General features: G+C 41.6%; 2 protein-coding genes and 1 long non-coding RNA gene across 4 annotated transcripts; 2 read left to right on the top strand and 1 right to left on the bottom strand.

Annotated features, from left to right (window-relative positions):
• Positions 1–722: 722 nt before the first annotated feature.
• On the top strand, positions 723–12,930 carry LOC119009294 (pleckstrin homology domain-containing family S member 1-like). 2 transcript variants are annotated; one of them, XM_037080395.1, is made up of 18 exons: positions 723–787; positions 880–926; positions 1,273–1,310; positions 1,672–1,769; positions 1,867–1,985; positions 2,143–2,277; positions 4,075–4,150; positions 4,242–4,271; positions 4,973–5,023; positions 5,168–5,239; positions 5,336–5,410; positions 5,624–5,667; positions 5,802–5,855; positions 6,296–6,409; positions 8,968–9,087; positions 9,876–9,971; positions 10,827–10,962; positions 11,066–12,930. In XM_037080395.1, exons 3-18 carry the CDS (start codon positions 1,286–1,288, stop codon positions 11,135–11,137), a joined length of 1,317 nt encoding a protein of 438 aa, XP_036936290.1. In that variant the 5' UTR covers positions 723–787; positions 880–926; positions 1,273–1,285; the 3' UTR covers positions 11,138–12,930. The 2 variants fall into 2 exon arrangements, with proteins under 2 accessions (XP_036936290.1, XP_036936289.1); XM_037080394.1 differs by lacking the exons at positions 723–787; positions 880–926 and having other exon boundaries at positions 1,137–1,310.
• A 1,407-nt stretch (positions 12,931–14,337) lies between these two features.
• On the bottom strand, positions 14,338–27,393 carry dclre1a (DNA cross-link repair 1A (PSO2 homolog, S. cerevisiae)). The gene is made up of 9 exons (XM_037082090.1): positions 26,747–27,393; positions 22,658–23,992; positions 22,444–22,577; positions 20,429–20,547; positions 20,102–20,245; positions 19,751–19,896; positions 17,538–17,692; positions 16,594–16,735; positions 14,338–15,021 (listed from the first exon to the last, which is right to left on the bottom strand). Exons 1-9 carry the CDS (start codon positions 27,174–27,176, stop codon positions 14,855–14,857), a joined length of 2,772 nt encoding a protein of 923 aa, XP_036937985.1. The 5' UTR covers positions 27,177–27,393; the 3' UTR covers positions 14,338–14,854.
• On the top strand, positions 23,545–26,233 carry LOC119010164. The gene is made up of 2 exons (XR_005071921.1): positions 23,545–23,680; positions 25,802–26,233. It is a non-coding gene; the product is annotated as an uncharacterized LOC119010164 (long non-coding RNA).

Below are 27,393 nucleotides of genomic sequence, written 5' to 3'. Positions count from 1 at the left end.
GATATGTTGTCCTCTTTGAGTGTTTGAGCATGACTTTGACAGTTGACCAAATCTTACATATTGCATGTTTAAAGTGTCACATTATTGTTGTGCTTGGTACTGGTTTGTTTTTTAGGCAACAATTTGGAAGAAACCAAAGAAAAAAGGGGAGAAAATTTGGCACTATGAAGATTTTTAATTTGAATTAATACAAACATATCTACAGTTGTGTTCATTAAGGTTTCTTTTTTGAAAGGTTCAAGTAAGAAACAACCAAATTTACAACCCCAAAGCATTAGTATATGAAGAGCTGGGAATCAAAAATCAACTTTCCCAAATATGACTAGCAAACTAGTCCAACCCACTGAAGAATCTACTGTCTACCACCTGTGTGTTTCACCCTTGACATGTCCCTAAAATGTTATCTAATCTCCTTACTGGTGCCAATTCATTGTGTTTCTTCTCTCAGCTTCCCCCATCAGTCGTCATCACCCCATAAATCATCTGTCAAAAGTTGGCACCAGTCTTTTCTTTTGTCTCCAGAGCTTCTTCGAAAGTGGTACAGTAAATTGACCCCGGCCAATCTAATGCCAAAAAAACAATTTCTCTTGTCAAACAGAAGAAAAAAGAAAAAAAAACAGTCATGTGTGCATTAATGTTTTTTTGATGTGATTTCAACCTGTTGCACCTGCCACATTACTTTTTTTTTTTTTTTTTAATGAAAGAGTGAATATCTTTCGGTGTTTTTCCGGGTGCAACACTCTCCAGAATGAGCTGCGGGGAATGCTGTGGCTGCACGACACATCAGGTAGACATTAAGAGCTATTGAAGCACGGAACCAGAAACACCAGTTCATCGGTCTGATCCTAACTTCCCGCTCTCTCACTAACCAAACCTCAGTGTTGACAGACAGAGGTGAGCAGAGTCTCTGAACGGGTGCTCCACAGGTAAGATCATTTTTCTTCTTTGGATTTTGTGTATTTAGTGACCAACAATGGAACGGTACGAACAGAACAAGGGTATTCATGAGTTTTAACGCTGCTGAGATGCTGTAGGTTTATTCTTTTTTTTTTTTCCATCACTGCACACATGCTTTTACAGCTTCATGTGGCTTTTTGTTTATATGTAACAGCTGTATTTCATGCTTTGCTTTTCAAAGAGGCATGAACCTATTTCCAGATCCCTGGTTGTTTGTCTAAAACTATTTCCATCTAGATGTTTTAATGCTGTTTGGAGGGGTAGAAATTGATTGATTGATTGAATGATTGTTGTCCTGCGTTGGTTTTTGTTTAGGTGTGGTGTCACAATGCACAAGAGCATGAGGAACACAGGTGGAGTATCACATCAGGAAATCTGATCTTTGGTTTGATGAAGGTGTTTGTAGTTGTTTCCCAGCAGTTTGGTGCAGCTTATGGGAAAAAAACTGTTCTGAAACTGATAAAAGTTTTGAGGAAATCTGCAATCTGCTGATGCAGTAATGTTATGCATGTTAACCGATCTGGTCCGATCAGCAGTTTGGGGGATTTAAAACATTAGTTTAAATCACAGTCTTTCATTACTTGCTCATTCTTGCATTTTAAATCCTTCGCTAGTTTCCCTAAGAGCACCTACAGGGACACAGGAGATTAATGTAAATGAGTGTGGTTTAAGCAAACAATTGTGGAACAATGGGCTTTTCTTTTGCACACACAGGTGGAAGTGCGGTGTTCTACACGCCAGGCGCAGTCGCGACAGAGATCAGATCGGGATACCTGTTCAAGTCTCCTCCACCAAAACGGATGAAGTCTGAGGTAACAGACTCGGCACAGTATTCAGTGTGGACGATACATTTTCAGCTTTTTATGAAGTGTGATGCATTTTTTTATTTTGATCATGTTTCTCTTGCAGAAATCGTGGAAGAGGCGGTATTTCGTGCTGTTCAAAATCAGTGAACAAGAACACCAGCTGAAGTACTTCAGGAGCCCAGAGGAGAAGGACAGACCGCTCGGAAGGATAGACTTGGAACAGTATGTCTGCACATAGCTCGGGGAGAAACAATTTTAATCTCTTTATGAGCCTATGAGTATACAATCAATAGCTCTTAAATGAAAAAATTACAGTTACACCAGCTTTGTTTTTCAGCATAGATGCCCTCTGTCACTGTCATTTGTGTCCCTCTGTCAGGATCTCACTGCTGTACGTGAGCCCTGAAGAACACCAGAAATGGGGATGGATCCAGAAGAACTTCAAGTGCTCTCCGTCCTCTGTGCTTTGCATCAAGGCTTGCAACCGGGACTACTTCCTCGTCGGGGAGAGCAGGTCAGGCAGCTGGTTTCTGCAGGAGATATAAAAGCACAGAGATGGAATTTACAGCTTCTTACCGACTTCCGTGCATTTTACTGCGCTACAGTAAAAACTCCTGACGCATCAGCCTCGAGACAGAAACACAGGAATGTCTTTTCACCATACAAAAAGATCACCAGTAGATCATGTTGGTGTTGATAACCAAGCTTTACACTGGACGGTGATATTATAGCCCTTTTCTGATTTCCTTGACACAGTCGGCTGGGGGGGGGGGGGGTAATGGCAGACTGAGGTTGCCTGGAGCAATGTGCATTGATTTGACTGTCAGACAAGAGAAGATGCTAATTCTAACAACCAATAAAAGATAAAACAATCAGCCTTTGAAATCATACTGCCCGATCAGTGAAATCTGTTTAGATGTGGACAGTGGGCGATGATCACGAAGAAGACCAAGGCAGGACGAGATCGAGTCAAAACCAGTCAGTCCCACAAAAAAAAAAAAAAGTGTAACATGCATACCATAGGTTCTCCTCTACTGGTATATTTAGTGCACCGTGAGAAATGGATTCATAAGATAATCACAAAGCATTGCAGAGGTGAATATGATGTGTGGGATGTTTTAGATTCAGCCAGACACAATACAGTTTGTTTGTGCAGGCATCAGGTTGCTTGTCCTCCCACAGAAACCATCATTCAGTACATTTTTGGATCCAACTGTAATTCAGTACAGTAACATCCCTGCAGTGGCAGTCTCAACTGGTCTTGAAATAAATCACAGACTCCTCTTTGTCTGAAACATGGTCGATTTAGAGATTAGACAGAGACCAAGCCTGCTTAGCTCATTGTAGGCCATCCTACCTGTTGATGTGACGCTCAAAATGACCCACCTTGTCTGGCAGTATGACAAAAAAGCATTCTTCCAAGAAATATAATCAGATGTAACCCTTTGCAAGCACCTGTCTTTTGATTAGTAACTGTAATAACACATTACAATTATTTTGTAATTTAAATACATTCTACTCCCCAGCACTGGCTGTGATTTTAGGGAGTGTCTAAAAACTCGTCAAACCATTTTTTCTGTTTTATTCTGCATAAATTGAGATGTTTAGTAGGAATTAATCCAAATACAACACTCTGGGAAGGCAGTAGCACCAAAAACAAATGGGCAAAATAACAAGCTGAGTCCAAAAAACACAAGGCAGGGAGCAAAAAGCAAGGAGCAGTAGTCTAAACTGAATAAAAACCAGGATAACACTGGGGACAGAAGCAGCAAACGTAGGCACGAGAAGCAAACAACCCATTCAAAAACCCCAAACCGTGACACAAATGCAGCCGTTTAAATCAGTATATACAGCTTTCAAAAGAGTCTGGTTCTGGATTTCTCTCAATAACAGCAATGAGAAGATAAACAGGCTCAGATACATTTATTGCATTCAAATGTGAAAGTCTGTGATTACAGCTCACAGCTGGGCCGTCAGTCCTCTTCTCAAGGCCCCCGCTGACACTTTCACTGCGCCTCATGAAACACTTCCCCTCCGCCCCTTTACAACACCGGCTATTTTTAGCTTTTTATCAATCAGGGAGAAATGATGATGTTCTCCTGTTCAGTAATAACGGTCAATCAGACGAGAATTGGCTTTTTTCTCCCCCGCTCCGCTCGCGCCAGTCTGTCGCCACACGTCACCATTTCGCCTTGATATTTGGATTACGGAATTGAATTTCTAAAATAAATGTAATGGCCGTAATTTGTGGCGTAAGATTTTTTTTTTTTTGGTTTCTTTTAAGTGTTTCATATGCTCCTCTTGTCTTTAGTGAGGAAGCGGACGGCTGGTTCTCCGCCTTGTTTGAAGCCCTGAAAAACAGGCCTCATAAAGTGATGACTGCAGAGGTACATTTGAATTTGAGTTCTTGCATCAATCCTTCGCATATTGTTGAACTGCTTTGTTGCTGTCACTGACAACCTCTTTTTTCTGCCAAAGGAGATTTGTAGAGGGCCGTCTGCAGCCGAGGTAGTTATTTGTACATTTGTATTTGTCTTTTCTTCACCAAGAGGGAAAATGTATTTAATGCCTATACACTGCCAAGAGTTGGGCGAGAAGATCAACGCCACTCTCATGTAGGCACGATACATTTAAACCTGGGGCCCACAGCCAGTTAGCTTAGCTTAGCCTAGCATAGCAGAAGGACTGGAAACAGCGCAGCGACTTTGACGCTCATCACTCAGCATGTTTTATCTCGTAATGGTCATTTCTACACATACAATTTCTGTGCAGATTAAACAAACGTCCTACAACAAGTTACGCAGTGAGCTGACACACGATTTTGTTATCTTTTAACAGAGCTAGGCTAGCTGTTTCCCACTTGTTTCTAGTTATTGTGCTAAGCTAAGCTAAGCTGAGATAACAGACTGCTGGTTGTAGCTACATAGGCCAGTTTACCGCGCAAACATCAGAGAGATAACAGTCCTCTTAACTGACTCTAGGAGAGAAAGTAGATATTTTGTAATCCATCAAGCCATGTTCACATAAGAAGGTTTATCATCGAATAGGTTGCCTTATTCTTAAATATAGCTTTGTTTCCTGTTATTGGCCTCTGCCTCCATTGTTAAGCTTCAAAATTCTCAGTCACAGTTCTCACAGTGTCCTGAACACTGTACAGATATTTGAACTGTGCTTATCAATCAACTCTTCATCTCTTCCTGCTTTACCAGGTATCAAAACCTGTTCTGTGGAGAAGGACTTTCTCCATCCGGTCTGAAAAGGTTGGTCCGTAAAGGCTCTGCACTGCACATTTTCACTGAGATTGCCTACTTTTGCTCACAAAGAAAACTTCCTGCTGTCGGATTGAATGTGAGACAATCACCTAGTGGCCTAAATATTGCACATATGGGTGCATTTTTTTTCAGGGAGAGTTGAAAGGTCGGTCCATGTCTGATCCGTCCTCGAACGCTTTGGATATTGTCACCAAGAAATCAAAGGTGCAACATCTTGTGTTCAGTAAATACATTGATGATGATTCAGACAATTAAGTTTGGGTGATTGGAGTGTCTTATTGCTTTCTGATCGGCCGGCAGGATGAAGATTACGCCAAAAGACGAGCATCGGAGCCAATCTACGACTATCCAAGACCCTACACAAGGAAAATGCTAGTAGGGCTTTGACTTACAATCATCTTCAGTACTGATTAATTTCACAATAGTTCTCTCAGTTGATCAGTAACTAATTGTCTATTATATCTAAAATAAATAGATAAAAATGAAATAATTTGTGAGACCTCTCTATCTTAGCTTCTAAATTGTGATTAACTGCAACAAAATATTAGTATTAATAGTGTTTGTTCTTCATAAATAATGTGCAAACAGGCTGAAGAAAACGGTGACACTCATTCCAAGAGCTTGGACTCAGTGTGAGTGATAACGTATTGATCTGACGCATTTATTTGCTAAATTGATCCTCAGCGGCTTTATTTTAACATCTGCTCAAATAACAAATGCTAGAAGTTTTGCCCCGTCGTATTATTTGCTTGTCTGTCTCTTTTAGGTATGAATCGATGATGGAAGTTCAGTTGACAGAACAGCAAGTCTCTCAGGCCGAGTAAGTTCATTCTATAGCCGCGACATCATCACTTAAAGGTGCACTCTGTATTTTTTGGGAAGAAATTTTAATGGGAACAAAATGATCTTCGTTGACTGAGTTTTTTAAATGCCTAAGCAAAGTAAACGAATAAACAAACTGACCAAAAGGACAACACAACTTCATCCTGTTTTACTTTGCTAATGTGTGGCGGACCCTGCCATCTTTCTAGCTTGTCGTGGGGACCTTATTTTCCACTGAGAACAGCTTGTTTATTCAGTAATGGGAAAAATATAAATATCTCTGAATGTGCAACCTCATGAATATGGTTAACATTACAATTATGAGTTTTCCCCAAACTACAATTTCCCCTTTTAAAAGAATAATTTTCCCTAATCAGCACAAATAATTGCTGAATATTGTTCAAACTGATAAAAGCTCATTGTGCTACATCATTTCAGGGACCTTGAAGTTGAGAAGGCGACCCTGATGAGGTCCGTCCAGCAGGTGTATGAGCGGCTGAAGACACAGATGTCTCCGCTCGCTTCATTCAGGAAGGAGAAAGGTGAAGACAGGTACAGATCTCAGATTGATCGCAGGGGTTGTTCTTTCTGTGTTTGTGTGCCACTTGCGTGTTTTTTGACATTTCACTTTGTCTTTGGCGTCACTGCCCTATGCACTCTGTGTAGCGTGTTTTTGTCAGTGCCCTAGATACCAAAATAGTTCAGTCATCAGACGCAAACAGCAACCACGTCTGGCTCAGACACCTAGAACGGCAACAAAGAGGGTGTTATTTTTAAGAGACTGTTGACACTCCAGGACAGGCATCCAAGACGGGCAGCCCTTCGGAACCGGTTCAGCCACTTGCGGGGCTTGACTCGATGACACATCTCTTGAGCGAGGTTATATGCATGCAAGATGGCACTGATCATCTCTCCAGATTTATATACAGTTTAAAATGCATGGGGTGACGGATTGTATAAACTGTACTTGGCATTACAGTTCAGCTATGACTGCTTATGATCTGGAAATGATTAGCTGTACAGTTATCCCAAAAAAGAGCTATGTTGCTCGTGCAGTCACATTTGACAGCATTGTAACTCATGTGTGCTATCTTAAAGGGACAGTTCACCCAAAAATCTAATCTTGCAGAGTTTTGGAGATATCTGCCCAAAAGATGTGCACTTTCCAACATAATGGAACCAGATGGCACTCAGATGTGCTACATACATTTGAAAAACTCAACAGTCTCTGTCTGGGAATCATGACCCAGTCAGTCAACATAACCCACAGAACTTGCAGTGAGCAGTTTAATGGAGGAAAATATTTTCTCAAGCGACAGTCTGGGATGTAAACATGAACGGGAAGGAAGCACATGCATGCTTATCTTTGTAGGCTGATACACTCGGAACAGTCTGCCATAATTATTCAGGTGTTTTATATAAGCTTTGCTCTGTTTTTGTGATGGATTTTGATGTATTTGAATCGTCTGCTGCAGCTGTCCTTAGAGCTTCTCCTGGCCTGCAGATAGAGATTTGGCAGGATGTCGAAAAAGAAATGTTATTAATGTGCAATGTCCCTGTAACTCTAAACTGCATGGATGAAAATACAGTTGGGCGGGTAAGTATCTCCTGAATATACATGAAACGTTTCATGCATCTTGCACACAACAAGGTCTGTGGAGCACCTCGAGCAACCAGGTCATGATTTTTGGAAAGAGACGTGGCAGAGTGCCGTTTTGTTCCATCATATTAACTCACACCAAATCAACCTGGCAGAATAAATAGCACTACAGGAAAGAGGGAAAATATGTATTGTTGATTTTGAAATGAACATTCCCTCTGTACCCTTGTGCTAAAACAGCAGATTATGTGATAATAGTAAAACTGATGATGGTAATGATATAAAACATATTTTTTTGTTTACTTTACCGGTATTGGTTTATAGTAGCTGACGTTATAAGCTGACAGTGATACCTGACCAGGTACCAGCTGCAGATGGAAAATCCCTGTGTGTAGAAACCAGGGTGTGTTTTATTTCTGAAGAATGAACTCTTCATTGTGTCCTGTTTCCTCTTTCAGAGCCTATAATGTCTCGCCTTAGGGTGGCGGCATTTTAAACAATGCACTACACGTGTCTGATTATCATGTTCGGGTGCATCCAAGCCTCTGCACACACTTTATTAACATTATCATACGCATATCATCGATGATTATCATGTTTTCTATCACATCCAAGCTTGTCTGAACTGGACTTTCAGTCTGTGTTGCATGTTCGACCGTCTTATTGCTATAGCCTCTGAAGGAGAGCCCGGTTTGACCTCCTTGTTTACCAAGATCACTGCGTTGATCACTAATACAGCGGGTGGTCCCTTAAATCGTGCCTCTTCCAGCTGGTTCATGCGTATAAAATAACCCTTCCTGTCTGCAGTTTGTTCGCCTAAACGTTTGTGAATTCAGCCTCTCACACTGATTTCTTTCTAAGTGGCCAACTGCTGTGTTGCCACGCAAAAGAACATCCTCCATAGTGCATTTGGCATGTGGGTCAGAAAGGCTCGTCTTGAAAGTACTTCTTAATTAGGATTCCCAGTCGAGCCTCAGCAGTGATTTGGGAACCATTTGCTTCTCCCATGCTGTTTCTGTGAGCTTTTTTTAAAATAATCTCAAGACATCTGGTCCCCTTTCTGTATAACTGAGAGCAGCCTCTTTTGGTTTTGGTCTTCTACAATGCCCTTTTACCCTTTACCAACCAAGTCTTCCCTTTAAAGGTGCATTATGTTGACTGAGAGCTCGGAGTTGTATTATGAGACAGGCAGTGGAAATCTCCTCAACACCAGCAGTCTTAGAAATGCATCGAAACTCTGGGGGTTGCACCTTTATTTGTCATTATCGTCTTGTAAATGGCCCAGTGTGGACTGCTTGGCCTCCAAGGCTTCTGTTACAGTGCCAGAAAATGTGTGTGTGGGTCACGCCTCTCCACTGTGCAGGCACATTCAGAGGGCATTCTTTCATAATTAAAGCAATGACCTCAGCTCCTGCCGAACGAGAGTCTTGTTGTGTTTCAACAAGACACTCAACACATGCGCGGAGATCTGATGTTATGATCCCTCACGCTGTTTTTCTTGCTCTTGCAGGGGGGAAGCCAGGACTTCAGACTTCAGCAGCGGCTCCAGTGACAACGGCGCCAGCTCTCCTGTTGAGATGCCGGCGACAGTGAACGGTCACAGACCGGACAGACGGAGTTCCACTGAAAGGTGAGGGAAGCTGACCCTGAGTCCAGACAAGCGGGCGCTGTTGTCTGTGACGAGATGTGACGAGCGTCAGTCAGGAGTCGCTCTCCCCGTCCACTGTTGCACCATCCTGTGCTGCCAAATCAAATAGTCAGAAACAGCTTTGTAATGGTTACGCCGAGAGGATAAAAAAAGAAAGGTGACTAAGTCCACTAAATAACCATAAAAGAATGCAGGGGGCCCGGCGCTGACATGTTGCTGGACCGGTTGGAGTGGTTTGTGGAGGTTTCTGCCACAAGTCGGTGGTGCAGTAATTGCTGAATAATGATGAGCAATACTCCACATGAAAACATCAGCAACCCAGGTGACCCTGCCACCAGAATTTAAATGAGTTGTTCAGAGAAAATTAGAAGTCCTTATCTGTGCAAACACTCATCGCACTATAATGGAGGAAGGAGGCCTCAATAACCAGAAACCTCGGCTTTGTCGTTTGTGTGCTTGTTCGGATGAAACTTCCTCTGTAGAGCAAATGTTTTCTGACGTTTTCCGTCATTTGCCGGCTTTTCACGCCTTTGAATTCATGGAAGGTCGGTGTCATGAACAAACGGAAGATTTCCTGAAAACAATGAGAAACCAACAATAGCTTTTCTTTTTTTTTTTTTTTTAAGGGCGGTCGGATGACGGAAGATGTTTTCCTCACACAATGCCTCACACAGCTGTCGAGACTGACATGCGGTTCTCCGCAGCATGTCAAAATAAACACAACGCCATTAAACGAAGTGCTCGCTGTTGTTTGTGTTTCTTCTCCCCAGCCTTGACGCCGTCACCCCAGAGGAGAGGGATATCAAGGTCAAGCAGGCAGATCTGAAAAAACACCTGACACTAACAGAAGTGGAGGGGAAGCCGTGGTGAGTCTGAAAATAGGACCAAAAACCTACTATGCTGGTAAAAGGTCTCACGTGTCGGAGTGCTTGATCGAGGCACGTGGAAAGACACATTTGTTTTGTTCTGCATCCATTAAGCAATTAGAAAGCCCACAGGTGTGTTTGCCACATTCAGGAATTGTTGGTGACGGTGCTGCACGTCCTCTTTTGCTCTTCTCGTGGCTGAGAAAAAAAAAAAAAAGAAGAGAGACAGATTTCAGACTTAATGCTGCGCTACAGAAGCTGTCTGTTCATTCCTGGCGGATGATTCCGAGCATTCGGCTGTATTGTGTGGAAATCTGGGCACTGGTTCATACTGAGATTTGGTTAATGCGCTTTGCATTAATTGGTTTCATTTGGCAAAAAGTCTGAATTCCCATTCTAAGAAAAAAAACACTGGTTCACGTCTTTGTTGCTATGACACACACGCGCCTTTCTGTTGAAAATTAGGCTTTAAGTTGTTATAAACACAGGCTGTGTAGTGAAGGCAGCATGTAGCAAGAGCAGTAGCCTCAGTCCTCCTCCAGCATCTACACAGCATGCATTCAAGCACAGTATTATCATTTATAATACAGTACTTATGCATGTTAAATTGAAGAAAATATGAGTGGAGTCCTTAATACCTTTGTCGTATAGTTTGTATAAGTGTGATGAAAGACTTGCTGCTCTTGAATACAACAAAGTCTCCCGTGTCATCATCGAAAAATCTTTGAAAAGAAGTCCAGTTGCCTCTGACTTACTGCATACAACAAATGAATGAATGGATTTATTATTGATGGTTATTATAAAGTGTTACCATCAGAATGTGTGTGTGTGTGTGTGTGTGTGTGTGTGTTACAGTGTGTCTGGGTGGACTGGCCAGCCACAGTCGGTGTGCCTGTTCCACAAAGGAGACCAGATTCTGGCGATCAATGACTTGCACACCGGCAGCGTGGACGAGTTCAACATGTACCTCAGCAAGTCTCTCAAGAACGAGGTACGCTCACGCCGTCTGTGTCCGTGATAGTACACAGCCCGTTTGCATGCACTGATGAATCATGTGACGAATTCATGGGAGATAAAATGATCTCTCTTGTCAGGTGAAAGTGACCATCCTGCGTCAGCGTGGATGTCGACCTCTGCACTCGCCAACTGGTGTCTGCAGCGACTGACTGCAAACTGACCGTCAGGGACGAGGCTTCCTTCCTGTGGCTGGCGGTTTCTTGCCATGTGTCGACACTTCAGACAACTGGCAGTGTTTTCCTAGGGCTGTGGCCAGTTCTTACTAATCTGTCACTCTTCTGCTTTAGTCTGTTTAAAGTCCTCGTAGAACCTAAAGTGAATATGAAGGATATTTAATCTCACTAACAGTGACTCGCAGATCAAATGCTTTCGAGCTGCGAAGCGCTCTTTGTGTATACAATGACTTGCTGTTTTTTACAGAGCATGAGTCATGTTATCTCTAGCTCGTTGTGTGTCATAGTTACTGTAGATAAGACGTTTGTTTTCAAACGTTGTCTCTAGGAGGAAGCAAACGGCGAATGTTTTATGGAAACATATTTCCTCATAGCGCCTTTGTGATTAAATAATTTGCACAAGACGCTGTGTGCAAAGCTCTACTGCATATGGACAATTTAACAACTGTATTTTTACACGAATCAAAATGTATCGACAATTTAAATGCACATAAAATAGAGTCGTAATAACATCAAAGATTCTTGGTGGAGCTGGATCTTTTCTTTACTTTGACTGAACTGCTAATGTGACTTCTGTAAGAACACCATTATCAACTCTGTATCGACATCTATGATTCTAGTGAGGTGAAAACACATGCAGTGTTTCCATAAACTCCTTTCGTGTCTTCGCTGCTGCAACCGAAGTGAGAAACGAGCTGCGTGACTAGTGCAGATGTCATCACCCAGCAATCAAAGCTGATTTCCATCCAGATTTGCTCGGCATTCAGCCTGCCCGACGGCGTTTTCATGCTCATCCAAGTACGCCGTCTTCAGAGCACCGAAAAAAAAAAAAGGGTGCGGCCCATGTTGGCATGTCTTTGTCATGCGTCCAAACATCTAAATTCAAATTCATCCTTATTTGTCTTGAGAAAGTTTGAACAGTAATTAGGAGCGGATGAATAACAACGAGATTTAGGACGAGACCAGAACTTCACCTCGGGGAGTCTGAATTAATAATCCTTCTGCTGCTTCCTCTCTTGATTCGAAGCAGCAACAGCGACTTAAATGTGCAACATGTAAGAAGTCGCGTCCTGTCGAATTCATGCTGCCGATGACTAAGGGCAGCATATCACCAGTCACTGCTAAATGACCACATTACATTTAGCTCAGTTAGCGGTGCAGTTAGCCAGAATACCCGGGGGAGTGTTGGAGTTTTACACCATTTGCACAACAGCTTTGGACCAAGGCACATGTCTGGCCGGTTAGCATGCTACTGCAACAGATACTTCCACATAGACGTCAAAAGTGTTGATAAGTAAAATTCTTACATATTGCACCTTTAATATAACCTTCATAACATTTTTGAATTATGTCGAGCAACCGATGTCACACCTGACAAAGAACAAATGGAAATTATTAACAGGTTGCGTTTTATATTCAAAATGTTTTGTACTTTTACTTATGTCCACTGACCAATGTCTTCAGCTTGTCTAAACCCTTTAACATGAAATAATCATATGACATTGTTAATATTCAGACGAGACCTCTTCCCAGAGGCCGATGCACGCCACTGTATCAGCCTTTCCAAGATATACAAGTTCTGACAAATACAATTACTCAGGACATTTATCTTTCAACTGTGATCCTCAAGCTGTGCTGTAATATAAATGTGTTCTGTTAATGAATAACTGTATCCTTTGCAATAGTGCAGCGAATGCAGGTTGTACTGGGACAATGCATCTGTGATTTATTTGTAAAATGATGATGAATAAATGTTACCTTATCATTAAGACGCTGCATTTCCTTTAACTTCCTCTTTCTTGTGACGCCGAATGTCATGTAAACAGAGCAGGCTGCAGGGTTCATGCAACAAAATACTGTATCATTCAAATGAGATGGATTCCACTTTCTATAAGTTCAAAAGCTGTAAAATCAAGGTTTAGCTTCTTATCTGAACTTCACGCTGGCATTTCAAGAGCTTCGTTGAATAAGACACCTGAAGACATTATTCCGACAAAACAGCTTCATTAAACCTTTCACGTTTGTTTTTCCAAGTATTATCAGCTCATTGTTGTGTCCATGGAAGAGTGACGTGAGAGCCAAAGGGTATCTTGTTATGAAATGTTGGCAGGGGTTCAGTATCAATCTCAGCAGGTACAAGAACCTGAATCTCCAGTTTCCACCTTGAGGACAGAATTTACGCAGTGATCTATACGACCATCTGTGAAGAAGACACAGGAGGACGCTCTGTGAGGATTTCTTGTAACTTCCACTTTTGCTTGTTTTTTTTGCTTTGCATATAGTCCTCATTACATAGACATAATTATCTTCCACCGTTAAGACTGCTGACTGAAATGGAGACACATTTCAACAATCGCTGCAGTGATTCCAATTTAAGTCTGGCAAGACTTCATACATATAATTCATGCCCAGGGAGAGAATATGATACACTGTTATTATTAGAAGAAGTGTCTCACTGGAAATGGTTCGCTCTGGGCGCAAATAGTAATACAGTGGTTATCAGTCACCTGGTAAAGTGGGTGATAAGCATGGTGACATATGCATGATTTTTTAAATAGGGAGAGGCAGGAGGTGTAATGAAATGCCTAGGGATAGTTTTCAAACAGAAATTTGCACAGCGGCTCCTTTTAATGATAGAAATGATGTGATGTGCTCAGAGGTGTAACAGGAAGCTCTTACATGTACCGTTCCTGTTGTGAAAGAATAAAATGTTAAAATCAAATTCTTGTCGGAACCCACAGTCAAACATCCAATCCCTCCAGTGTTTACCATCCAGAGACCCCCTGAGGTTGAACACACACGGCTCTGACAGCGGGGTTGAGTTGAAGTACATGAAAGTCAAAAAATCGTGCAGTGAAAAGCCGGTTCTGCTGAGACGGAGACGCTGAGAGCTTTATCTCCATACGGCATGACTCTGCTGCCTCAGAGATAAACCACCAAAAGATCTGGCGGCGCGCTCTCCAAGAGGAAGTAGTGGCAGTTTCTCCTTAACAGTATATTTACTGACAGGCACTGACAGGGTCACGCAAATCCATCCGTGTGAACGATCTGAATGGCAGAGATGTCTTTCGACGTACAGCAGAGTGGTTAGAAAATAATAAATAAAGCTCATCCTGAACTGATTGTATACCGATTTATCTTTACATGATGGGTAAATAAACAGTGGCACAAAAGTGTTAAAATTAACATTTCAAACATTTATTTTTTCAGGATAAAAATTTAATTTAGAAAATAATACAGATAATTATGAAATTGCACAATTTCAAAGCAGCGCCTGCAGTATATAGGTGACAAATGAGGTTAACAGATGAAGTGGCAGGGTAGCATAAAAAACATCCTATTAATTTAGTTCCAATGTAAAATGCTTCTGGAGGACACAGGTCTGACCGTAGACATGATTCATAAGACATCAGATCGTGTTTACATGGAACAGCTTTCAGCGTTTTCAGTTATTTCAGGTCAGCTGGTTCAAGATAAAAGAGTTCAAGAGTGTGCGCTTGACCTTTTTTCTTAATCATATTACAGCCCCTCGCTCTGCTAGCATCATGAGCTTAGTGTTGAGTTGTAGTGTTAATACCTTTGTTCCCCATGGTCATACAGTATCTGAGGCATTGAGAATTAATTGGTTCCGCTCTTATTACCAACAAACAGCTGAGAGGTCAGCTGCGAATACAGTTTTTACTGATGCATAAGCTACCGTTTAGCTTTCGCCTCCATTTTCCACTCACTAAAGTACTTCTCCATGGCCTTCCTGCTGGCCCAGCTGCCGACGTTGACTGTGGGAATGATCTTGAGGGGTTGGAGCCACTGGACAAAACGCTTCATCTCCAGAAAGCTGCTGTGCTCGCTGTACGGGATTCCTGTTAAGAGAACAGAGAGGATTGTCTCCAAGATAAGGTTGTTACGATGGTAGATTTTTTAAAAACTTAGATGTTAAAAGATAAAGAACTCAGCCTCTACATCTGTAAACCACCCATAACTGTTTAGCCATAATTTAAAACTAGGATCTGAATCAAATTGTACTCACTCACAGTACTCATATAACTCATAACCATATCATGTAATCAAACACAGGCACTTTCATGTATCTTTGCTTTAAAAGTTGCATTTGTCAGAAAAAGTTCAAATGCAGCCACACTGGAAACAACTAATAAACCTGAAGATAACCCACACTTTGTTTTTCCTGTAGGGAATAAGGCTGGGGAGGGGGGTTAGGGGGTTAGGGTTTAAACTCAACCTGAGGGACTTTTCAGACATGATTCTTCAGTTTAAATCAATTTCTGTTTAAACCAAATTCCTCCCCGAGACATCAGGCTCAGTGAATACAGAGGAGAATTGGTTGGAGGTAAAAACTTGTCATGAAGCCAGATGTCTGAAAGTATAGAGGAGTGAAACACCCACAGGCTCAGACTTCTCCCCTCTGAGGGGACGAGGCAGCTTTCAAATAATGAAACATTAACACTATTGAATGACTCATTCATTTTGTTTCCAAGGACAGAATGAGATGACATCTCGGGACGGCTGCACAAGGCCTCTAGTTTGTCCTCCCTTCGCTCATCCTCAGGTTTGATGTGCTCCTCTATCCACGTCTGAACCTAGTCAAGTATACATCCAATCCTCCCACATGCAGAGAACAGTATTAGGAGCGGTGGTAGCATATGGCTGGGAAGAGCGAGGAGGAGGAGATCCACACAAGGCGGAGAGAGAAAGTGCAAATTGGCTTCCGCTCGACTGACACACAAACTGCTGAGGAGCGAGAAATTATACCCCCGTGTGGATGGCAAAAGCCTCTAGCTGGTGATTGTAGGTTACAGGCCAGATGGCTGATGCTGTTGACAGATCTATTAAGAATATGGAACAGAGGACAGGAGCAAATAAACAGGCAAACTCTGCATTGGCAAATCAAGTCATGACCCATTTCGGCGCCGGGGTTTGATGCTGGGCTGCTGTCCAGCAGAGCTGTCCATGAGTGAAGAAACCCAGCATCCTCTTCAAGCTGAAGCAAAGGAGCCATGATCTATTGTTTATTCACACACACTCCCTCTCCTCCTGTCTCTGCCAAAAGAGGGAGCTGTAGGCTAAATGCAACAATGGGATGAACAGTCACGTTTCTGGCAGTAGGAGAGTGTTGTTCTTGTGTTTAAGTCTTAGCAGCATGTGGCAAGGTGAAGAATATTAATCAGTTTATGGGTCTGATTTTGACCAATCAAGGAGAGAAGACCAGCACCAATACCTCCATCCTTGCAGAAACTTCAAATAAACAGCAGCAGCAGTTGTAAGATGTAAGGATTTACTACTAAAAGTCATTATTCATGGCCTTTTTTCCCTCAGCTGTGACTCATGAACATCTTTCTCAGCCTTATAGGAGTATTCACTGCTTAAATAACTGTACCAAAATATATATATATTAAATACAAAAGATAAGTGTGTACCATAGATGGAGATGTTGCCGCTGACGTGAGGCTGGATATCTTCCACTGACTCCACCTGCTGGCTGAAGGTCCAGCCTGTAGGCTTGAAGGCCACCAGCTGATCGTACTGCCGTGAGAAGCGCGCCAGATAATCCTGCAGTTTCTGGAGGCAAGAGGAGGGAGGCAATTTTATGGAGGCCCATTTTTGCCAGTTAAAGATAAAAACTAAGCTTGATTAAAGTAGGAGATTGAGCAGCATTGCATAGCGAGTGAGGAAAGAAATCAATCATGTTAGGATGATCCTACACTGTTACAAAGAACAGCTACCAAACATGAGAATCTGTGTGGTTTGAGCAGCTTTTGTGCTCATAAAACCTGTCTCACATAAAGATGCAATCATCATTTTGCTTAAGTGATGTTGTTCATTTCAAGGTGACTTTGTCCAAGTTGTAGCAGCTCCTCTTGATAAAAATAGCTCAAAGATCTCATTGCAAACCTAAACTCCATTTCTCCCAAGTCAGCCCTTTCTGTGCCTTGTGATGCCTGAATTATATCAACTCTGGGATTTATCTGAGCTCATACAGATGGCAAATTTAAATACTTTAATCATTTTAGAGAGATGATGTGCTTGGTCATCATAATTAGCGTCTTCTAATTATTTTAAGCCCCTGCCCTTAGAACTGTGACTAGACCACAAGCAGAATAAACAATGTGTTTGCACAGCAAGATATAACAATAGAAATAATCTGAAACAGGTTCAAACAGGACAAACATTTCCACAAAAGGTCTGTGGACCGTTTGAGGAAACTCTTATTCTTCCCATCCATCTCGCCAAGCACTGTATCATTAAACGAAATGCCAAACTCATTTAAATACACCGACTTACAGTACGTGCAGTGAATGAGTCTGACATGCCCTCTTGAAATAGGACAAGTTTTAATCGAAGATGAGTCTGCTGCACCTACTTTGAAGGTGAGGTGCATCATGGGTAGCACGTGGACCTGCGCCGCCTTCCAGTCGGTGGTTATACGATTTCTGACTTCCTCAGACTCCAGGCAGCACATGGTGTTGTATTTGTCCCTAGAGAGGCACACTTTGGACCCCAGGATCTCCGCCAGCGCTGCAGACAGAGAACAATGTTACACCCCAAAAAGCATTTGCACATTTTTATTTCATGATTAAGTTCACTTGCTCCAAAATATAAAATAATCCAGATAAAATGAAAGTGAAAATAAAAATCTGAATCTAGTGGATTTAAAAACATTTTTTTCCCGATATTGGAAAAGGCGTGATTGAATGTTTGGGGCCTTGAGACTGTTGGGCCTCGCCAGAGGTACGCGCTCTACTGATTTTATTCTTTTATCCTATTTTTATTTAAGTATTTTGAATTAACTTCTCTGTACAACAACTTTTAACTCTTCTTATGTATGACATGTGCACAACAACTGTGTAATTTTACCTCACATCATCAGCCTTCTCTACTGGCTATAATGTCACGGACAAAAAGGCCACTAAGACATTTCCCAGTGTTGGTCCGACATATATCACTCATCCCTAAAGACAGCCGTTACGTCAACTTTACAGAGCCCATTGTGCAAATTGTTAACTGATAAATGACCCTGTTTCTTTAAAGCAAAAAAAAAAAAACAATCTCAATTTATCTCATGATGTTCACCATCTCTTAACTGTGTGTTTATGAGCACACAGAAAAGGAAAACAAAGTGGCTTAGTAGAATCAACTGAATCAGCTGTTGATTGTTTCCCGTTCCAATTTCGCACAGAGCTTGTCGAAGCGAAGGTGATTGCAGACTGAATGCAATGTCGTCTGATTGCTTCTGCACACCAAAGTGGAATGGACCGTAATTCATGCGTCACTAGGCGGCTGTCTGTCTTCACGTGAGGGCAACACACATCGAGTGGCTCTCTTCTGACAACACACTAATCCAACATTCTCCACGCTGCTCCCACATCAATACAATCTTCACACGACCTTTTCAACGGGAGGAAAGGTCAGGTAGTGACAGAAGGCTACAAAGAATAAAAGACAATATAAACAAAAACACTCGTCTTACCGGCAGGTTTAGAAACACATTTATTTTGTGTCCGGCAGTGTGTGGTAGGTGCCTCGTTGTAAAATCACTGTTTCAAGACTTGAATGAATAAATTACCATGTCATTTTCAGTAATAAAATGACTCATCAAAAAACATTTCATTTATCAACCTGTCTAGCGATCAGGCTGATAACGACCCCATACCCTTTTTCCTTCTCGTGTAATTAGTCACCGTCACATCAGCTAATTGGCAGCCCACAGGAACGAGCTGGATAAGAAACCATTTCCACTTCTTTTTTGAGAGCGACTCTTATTTCTGCCGCTGCGTCTGAAACCTTCTAGTATCAAACGATGGTCTACAAAACTAAACTGGCGATAGACAAGATTTTTTTTGCTTTTAACAAATAGAATAATTCATCGTCAGCACGTAGATCGGTTTCCTGTGAACCTCACTTTCACTATACACCTTTTGTCAGCACAAATCTCCCGGAATAATGAGAGCTGATCGACGATCCAGTCCTCGCCAACCTCACCATTTCCATCTCCATCGTCTGTTTCTACCTCAGGTTTTATTAATAAGGCTCTTGTATGAGAATGTAGATGGTATCATGACAAAAATGAAGCTACTGCTGTAAGTATAGTTTTATATACATTTTGGATTTCCATGAACAGGTAATGACGTTTAAGGTCACTGAACTGGACAAAGGTGAAGACATTAAAAAACTCAGTTTTCTGTGTTCACGACAGGCACAAACATCGACTTTTGGAAACAATGATGCAAACACAAATTTTCATACTATGTTAAACCATTGACGGATGTGAACTCACAGCATAATATTGTGCATTGCTATTGTGCATATTGTCACATAGACACTGAAAACACAATTATGAAAAAGAGAAATAAAAATTACAATGTTCATAAAAAAAAAAAAGGCATCATCTAGGAGGATTTTAGGAAAAGTGGTCCTGTGATTGTTTTTGTTTTAAACACCCTGTTTTTTTAAAAAGACAGTGCAAGTCGTTGCCGAACCTGTTGTCATGTCAAGAAAAAAATTGATTACTCGTGGCTCTTCCTGGCAAACGCTAATGTGGAAAGTGTATATTCAGTGATTTAATGACACACTCACCGAGGAAGACCTTCTCTTTTCCCACAGAATAGGAACCGCACACCACAAGTGTACGTGGGTTGAGCGTCACCAATTCAAAGGCTGTGCTCGCTGCAAAATTGATGACCTCCTGCTGTCTGGGGAAGGTGTACTCAGGGCTGCAGTAGCTGGAGAGATAAGAGAGCTTACATTGAAAATCTGAACATGTTTTAGCCAATATTGATCCACCTTGGCTGTGAAGAGTCTTTTATACGTCCACCACACAAAAAAGGTCACACAGCACAGCTGAGAGCACTGCGATATAACCACAGTCCTCAGTAACGTCAGTGGTGCTTCCAGTGTGTATATGCGAGGAGACAGACTAGTACTAACGTGGTGTCCAGGTAAAGCGTCTGCACCCTGCAGCTGAGTAACTCGGGGTACGTCTCCATGGAGGCGTCGGCTCTGAAGTCTCCAGTGTGGAGGACAGTCTGTCCATCGGGCAGGTAGAACAGCAGCATGGCAGCTCCAGGACAACTAAAAGAGCAGACGCAGGTGTATACAAATATGAATTATATGACGGAAGTACTTGTGTGATGAACATGTGTCAAACTCCAGCATCTGTATGGTTTACTCTGGTCGTTTGTAGCTCAACGCTAAATGAATTAATAATTTGGACAATACTTAGTGGTTGATACTGAAATCATGTGGACGACTCACTGGTTGGCCTCCAGGAGGATGACAGTGACTCCTTCCACAGTGACCCGGGTGTTCATGGGGAGGATGTGTACATACTCCTCTGCCACCTTCAGTTTGCTCTTCACCAGGTTCCCTGTGATCTGACGAGGAGACATATTTGTGACATTTACAGTCTACTTTCATACAGTGATGCAGCAGCAGCCACTGAAGCTGCAAAAGCCTGAACGATAAGTTGGAGGGTTTTTTTGGGTAGATCCTTGGCGATTCCGATCAAACTTTTCTGGGCTGTGACCCATCTAGCAACCAAGCTGAGTTTCTGTGACCTACCAAATAAACAAAACCCCAACGGAGTCTGAACTGGTCCTTGTAAGGCTGTTTTTAGTCGTCGTCCGGAGAGAACGCAGACCTTACTGTGATAAATCATGATCCATTTGTCAAGAGAGCTGACATAATAAACCGCCTCTTTAAACAATACATTTTATTATAGATTCTATTGATTCTGAGTAGTTACGGAGGTAGCTTCCTCAAATATTCCAGAAAATATACAAAATATGACAATTCAACATAAATAGAAAAGGAACAATACCTGAAGTGGCATACTGGAAGGAAACACGTCTAATTACAGGTTGAAACGGCATTTTAAAAAGACCAAAATATGCACAAGATTAAATGTTAAACTAAAAATGTATGCTTGTTTGACTATAAACCTCAATTTGTTCAGTTTATTGCTTAATTTATACAACTCAAATGTACGCACAGTGGCGAGAAAGATCCGTTAGAAACAGAATGACCCACAGAGACAACGAAAGTTTCACGGATATGAAAGGTTTTTATCCAAAACTGTCAGAATGCCACAAAAGGTCCTCAGATTTATAGTAAGAATGGTTCTAACTTAGAAAATTGGTATTCACAGCTGCCAACTGCACGCTAATTTTTCATTACAATGCAGTCAATGAGATAACAAATGGATCAGGCGTATGTTTATGAATTCTGCGGAAGAGAGCAGTCAAGAAGCTTTTTAATGAGGTGCAAAGAAATAGGATTCTGGAGAAGAAGACAATGTATTTATTTATTTATTTATTTATCTACGTATTTATTTTTTACACAAACTGCAGACACATCTAAACTGCTGCTGTGTTTCTTTCTGCTCCTTTATGAATAAGGAAAGTGTCGAGTTTGTGTGGATGCAGTTTCAGCGGTGGACTAAAATGAAACCTGGGGTAAAAAGCACCATTCACTACCATTTCATGTAGAAAACAAATGCTAGAAAACGCCATCTTCTGAAGATCAAGTCACACACAGGGTTTGTACAGATTTTTGGACTAAAACTGAAGCACTTCCCAATCATATACAGGTCTTATCTGATTTCTGCAGGTTGTGCTCTACACTCTACTTGGTGTGGTTCCTGTCGGAAGCCATATTTTAGATGTAGTTTGTAAAAACAGTTGTCATCAAAACGACAGCGCCGTGAAAATCCGCCCACTCGCTTGTAGCTGATGAGCATGAACAAGAGTTGGCTCGCCTCTTTCCATGCTAATGTCGAAGGTCAGAGGTGATACACACATTCTGAGAGCAGATGGTCACCCTCGCAACGACAGATTTACACCAGACGTGGAACAGATTGGAACGGAAAAAACGTTCCCTTTTCATTTCAGTGCCCATGTTAGTCAGTCTAGCACTGGTCTCATCTTCTCTACTCCACTCCGCGACAGGTGTGAGTCATGAAGAGACCAATCAATTTAATATTGAGTATGTGGATAAAACAACCAATTTGGTTGAGAACAAAACTATTTTTCAGTGGTTAAAATTTGGTATTTTTCAAACTTCTATGAGTTGACAAAGCTTCCTTACATAAAATAGGAATTTGAATTTTGTATTTGAATCGTTCTTTAAAATATAATGCCGTGGCTTTACATATGGATAAAAAAATAAATAAAAATGCACAAACCAAACACCACATCAAGCGCCAGATAAATTGCAAAGCATAGGCACCTAGGAAATAAATACTGGAAGTCACAATAACCAGTTTGACTTACTCTGTTACAGTATATTGGAAATGTGGAATTCTTGGTCAACCCTCCGTAGTGGTCTGAGTGGAAATGTGTGAGGAAGTACGCAGTGATGCCCTCAATCTCTCCGTACCCAAAAGCATCTATGACAAACTTTGTCCCTGTGAACAATAAAAATAAGATTACAAACTAATCAACCTTAAAATGTATGCAGCAGTATGATGTGTTGTCAATCACTGACCTGGAATCTTCTTGTAGAAGGGACAGCGTGGGAGCTGTACTTCTCCATCAGCATTCACTCTGTTCCACCTTCTCCCTCTCCATCCTCTGTTCCTTCCTTTCCCTGCTTCTCCTTGAGTATTCCTTGTTACGTTACTATTATCTACAGCCACAGTGCCCTGTGAGCTATCTGCAGCTGTGTCAGCCATACTTTTTCTTTGCCTTTCCTTCCTTGGTCGTCTCTGTCTCGAGCTTTCACCAAGCGTTGGAACAGACGTGGTGTTGGGTTCGTTTGGTCCGCTCTCAGCCTCTTTCTCCTTCTCTTTCAGGGGTCTGAGGCCAAAAAACACCCCAATGTCCGTCTGCTTCAGAGAGGAGGCCTGACCTGTCTTGCTCTGCCCCTTCCGAGGTGGCATTGTTTGAGATGAATGGACAATGGAGGTTTGTGATGGAAGCACTAGAGGAGGCGGCTCTGACTGAACACTGCTTTCATTCAAGTTTTTTATATGCAGGCTATCTGAGCTTCGAAGAGTTTCTCTCAGACGCTCTAAAACAATACTCTGTGGAGACTGAATACTACTTTGCGCTGCTTTCCCACTTGTGTGATCAGATCTGTCTACTGCAGAGGCAGCTAGCTGATTGGTGGGCGGTCCTGAGCTAACTGCTTCCAGCTGGGTGTTTGAGGAAGCATGCTGCACATTACTGGTTTCCAAATTATCTATGAATTCAGTGAGAAGTTCATCTTCACTAAACAGCAACGTAGAGTCTTCAGACTCATTTTCAGATGCATCATTTTTAAAAAGGGCTTTTCGACATTCACTGCTTTTCACTTCAGTGTCTGCTGGGAGCTCAGAAATAGGAGAATAGGATATAAAATCATCATCAGGGGAAGGTTCGATTTTGGGTTCACAAGCTCCTCCTCCACTCTCTGCCTTGACAGGAGCTGATGAAAGCTCTGCTCTACTCTCCTGGGAAGAACTAATAGACTTTTGTCTTTTCAAAGAGGATGACCAGCCTTTCCTTTTCTTAAAATCTTCGGGGCCAGGTGAGCGCAAAAACAAGAGGCCATTTGTTCGTTTTGACGGATGTGTTCCTGTTTGGTTATTGTGAGGGGAGGCACTACGGTTGGATAAGGCAGAAAGACTGTCCTGAGAGCTCTCTAAAACAGAGCCATCCACCTCATTGTTTATGAGTCCTGGGAGACCGCTGAGGCTGGTCTCACTGCTGGTTCCAGCCTGCTGGGAGAGACTGAGGAGGGCTGCATCACCGTTAGCTCGACTATGGGCCAGGAGTGTGTGGTTGAACTTCTTGTAATGGGTTGGAATGGTGGAAGAGCACTGGAGGCCATCTGGACACTCTGTGTATACACATAGAAATAAGGCTTATTATAGAATGCTACAAAGCTATAACAATTAAAAAAGCACCTGACTTCAAATTTTGGAAAACAAAGCTGGTCTTCCAGACTTTGAAAGACATGGACATACCACGTTCCTGACATGAGGGAATTACTATAATTACCAGTTCTGGAAGTTGTAATCATGACTGATCACAAGTTGGAGGTTAATAATACAAAAGTGCATGAGAGACAAACAAATATACTAAGTCCCATTTCATGGTAAAGCTCATACACATTTAAGCTTAAGTGTGGGGCCCTAAACACAAGGTTAATGAATTTCTTGCTATAATGTAAATGTAGATTATGTTTAATGCCCAATTATGCATACAACGTTCTTGACATGGGTGCATTATACTTAGGATGTTACATAATGAGAAAAATAGGTATTGTTATGTAGGTGTATACTTTTGTTTGAGTTTGTTTTTAATGTCTCTTGCAAGTCTATCAGCTCTGGCTTTTTTTTGCAAATTTTGCATATTCATTCTTATGGTGAATTTCCCCAAATCTTGTTCTGCTGCTTCTTCAGCATAGGTTAAGCTTGAGAAACCGTTCAACTATCAAGATGTTCAGCTTTTCTTGCTCTTTCAGTGTTGTACTTCTCAACTTTCTGCATTTTCAGCTTTTTCAAATATTCAGCTTCTTTGTATAATCACGTGCACCCGCATTCATGTGTATGTATTATAAACAACACAACAACATGTGTTTCCAACCGAAGGGTCAGAGGCAGAGCTTGGATTTGTCTCTTTTTTTGAGACTGAGAAAACGAAAATAAAACCTTGTGGCTAGCTTAATAATTTCATGGACGTGATTAATACTTATACTGAATGATGAACAAAAAATCCTGAAGAAAAGCAAGAAAACAGACAAGAAATGGGCAACACAGAAGATATCCAAGTGAGGTAATGTAATCAGGAGTGTTTAAACCATTAATATTTATTTTTTTGATTTATTATTGTGGCTGTAGGAACAAAATAAATCTGCTATGTGACTATGGGGTAGAGATGTAAGAGAGAGAGTTTCATTGCCAAAACTGCAAACAACAGATGTACTTTTGTGATTGTGAGGGTGAAAAGTATGAATAAAAGATTGATATGTAAGGCTACACATTATTAACAAACCCAGCATCTGGTCAAATGAAACATGCAGGATTAAGTTGCTTATTATCTTAGCAAAGATAATATCCACAAAATGACATGGCTTTAAAAGATTCCCCCCCTTTTCATATTATCAGCGATGCAGATTTTAAAACGTGTCTGATTACTATTGAAGTTAAACTCAAAAGTCATACATTTGCTTCAAGTATTAGATTCTTTAGACATTTCATGTTTACTGCAGTTGTTAAGCAAACCCCAAAAGTGTTTGTTTTTGTTGTTGTTATTCTTTGAACTGAAATGTGGCATTTACCAGACAGTATGATTCAAAGTAACATATCTTGACCCCCTTTCTTCTTCTTCTACAGACAAGACACGACTGACCCAGAATATATCCACTTGAAGTAATGTTATTAGGAGTGTTTATATGATTCATAGATATTGTTTCTGACTGAAAAATGTAACTGGAAGAAGAAAAAATCCAGATGTGAATTTTGAGCGATAATATTGACCAAATACATGAGTATGTCATGTAGAGTTAGGTTAGCAAGCAAAGATCTGAGAGGGAGAGTTTCTATTCAGAATTGTACACACGTATTACTACCCTGTTAAAGCTAATATCTAATTTATTTCCAACCGTAAACAACAATGATTAAGCATAAGCCTTTTTCCCTCATAGTTTTGCAGGTGAAAATCAGGAATGAGGAACAAGAAAGACCTGCCTCAGAAGCTGTACATAAAAATAACCACAAAGTCACACAAAACAACTGCATGAAGGGACTGCGATCCAGCTGTCATGTCATTCTGATGGGGTTCGGATGATGTGACCAGCAACCTCTTCATTCAGATGCATAAACAGCAACGTCTGACAGCTGAGTTACAGCACATGGCAAAGGAGCTCTGAATAAAGAACAGCCACCTGAAGCAGCTCCTGAACTCTACTCATCAAAACTCCAGCGAGTGTGGCCGTATGACAGTGCTCATTGACGCAGTGCTGTAAAACCTGACCTCGCTGTCTGCTGAGAAGACCAAGCTGAGCTTGCTGCTGAAGAACACGTGGCAAGAAAACGCTCAGCTGAGCCTGGACCTGATGAACACATTGCAAAAAAAAGACAGAGCTGAGCCTGCTCTTAAAGGACAAAATGTAAGAGAAGACACACCTGGAAATGGAGAACAAACCTGCTCTTGGAGAACATGTAGAAAGAAAAGACAGAGCTGAGACTGCTCTTGGATAACGTGCCGAATAAAAACAGAAAGCTGACAGTGACAGAAACACTTTTGGGAGTTTTTGGAATAAATTATGATCTGCTGTAGCTGTTGTGTGGGAGAAGTTGACTGGTTGGCATTGTTATTTGGGGAATTTAATTCCTTACACCAGAGAGGAGCAAATGATGTGCATGTTGCCTTTGACCCGTGACTAAGAATGACATAACTATTTTCATCCGGTAGTGTATGTAAAATAAAAAAACATCTTATTTCTGGTCTCTACAATGTCAACGGTAATAATAACCTGTCGTAAAGGTGTGTAAAAGAATACCATGTGGACATATATAGAGAGAAACTGATGACAGGGAACAATTTATGTCTTCAGATGAAGTGTATGGAGGAGGATGGGTGACTGTACCTTTGCATGTGTCCCTGGGGGTGTCTATGCATTCAGCAACATGCCATCTTTGAGTCTGGACCACCAGAATGGAAAAGGGCATCTGACACATGGGGCAAAACTCTCCAGAGGATGGTCCCTCAGCACCATCGTCCTTCTGCTCTGTGTCATGAGCAGGTGATGACTTTGAGGGTAGATGTTGGTCCTGTAAACTACCATGTCCATCTACGTCTATGTTAACAACAACCGTATTACTATCCCCACTCCCAGCTGTGTTTACTTTCCTGCCAGGTGACTTGAGCGAAGCAGAGTCTCTCTTGGTAGCTTTTCTGGGTGGACATCTTCTTTTGGTCGCTGTTGCAGGTGCAGGATGGGGTTCCCGACGCTTCTTTTTCTTCTCCAGAGGTTTATACTCCCAAATGTCATTTTCGGAGTCGTTCTTCTGTGACATCTGGAGCAAAAGCAACAGCAGCGTGCCTCACGTTACCCAACCGGCTCCTCTTCGACACCCTCGTTATTACACAACAACCGACGTTTAATAACATCCCGCGCTTTACGAAGGCAGTAAACGTTAACGTAGCTTAAACTACTTCGAAAACAGTTTCTCTCATTTAATAATTAAGCTAGCATAATGTCTTCTTTAGCTAGATAACTTCACTGCGAGGTTT

This window comes from Acanthopagrus latus, chromosome 20 (genome assembly GCF_904848185.1).
Source record: "Acanthopagrus latus isolate v.2019 chromosome 20, fAcaLat1.1, whole genome shotgun sequence".
NCBI classification, from domain to species: Eukaryota; Metazoa; Chordata; class Actinopteri; order Spariformes; family Sparidae; genus Acanthopagrus; species Acanthopagrus latus.
This window is presented reverse-complemented; position numbering and strand designations above follow the sequence as displayed.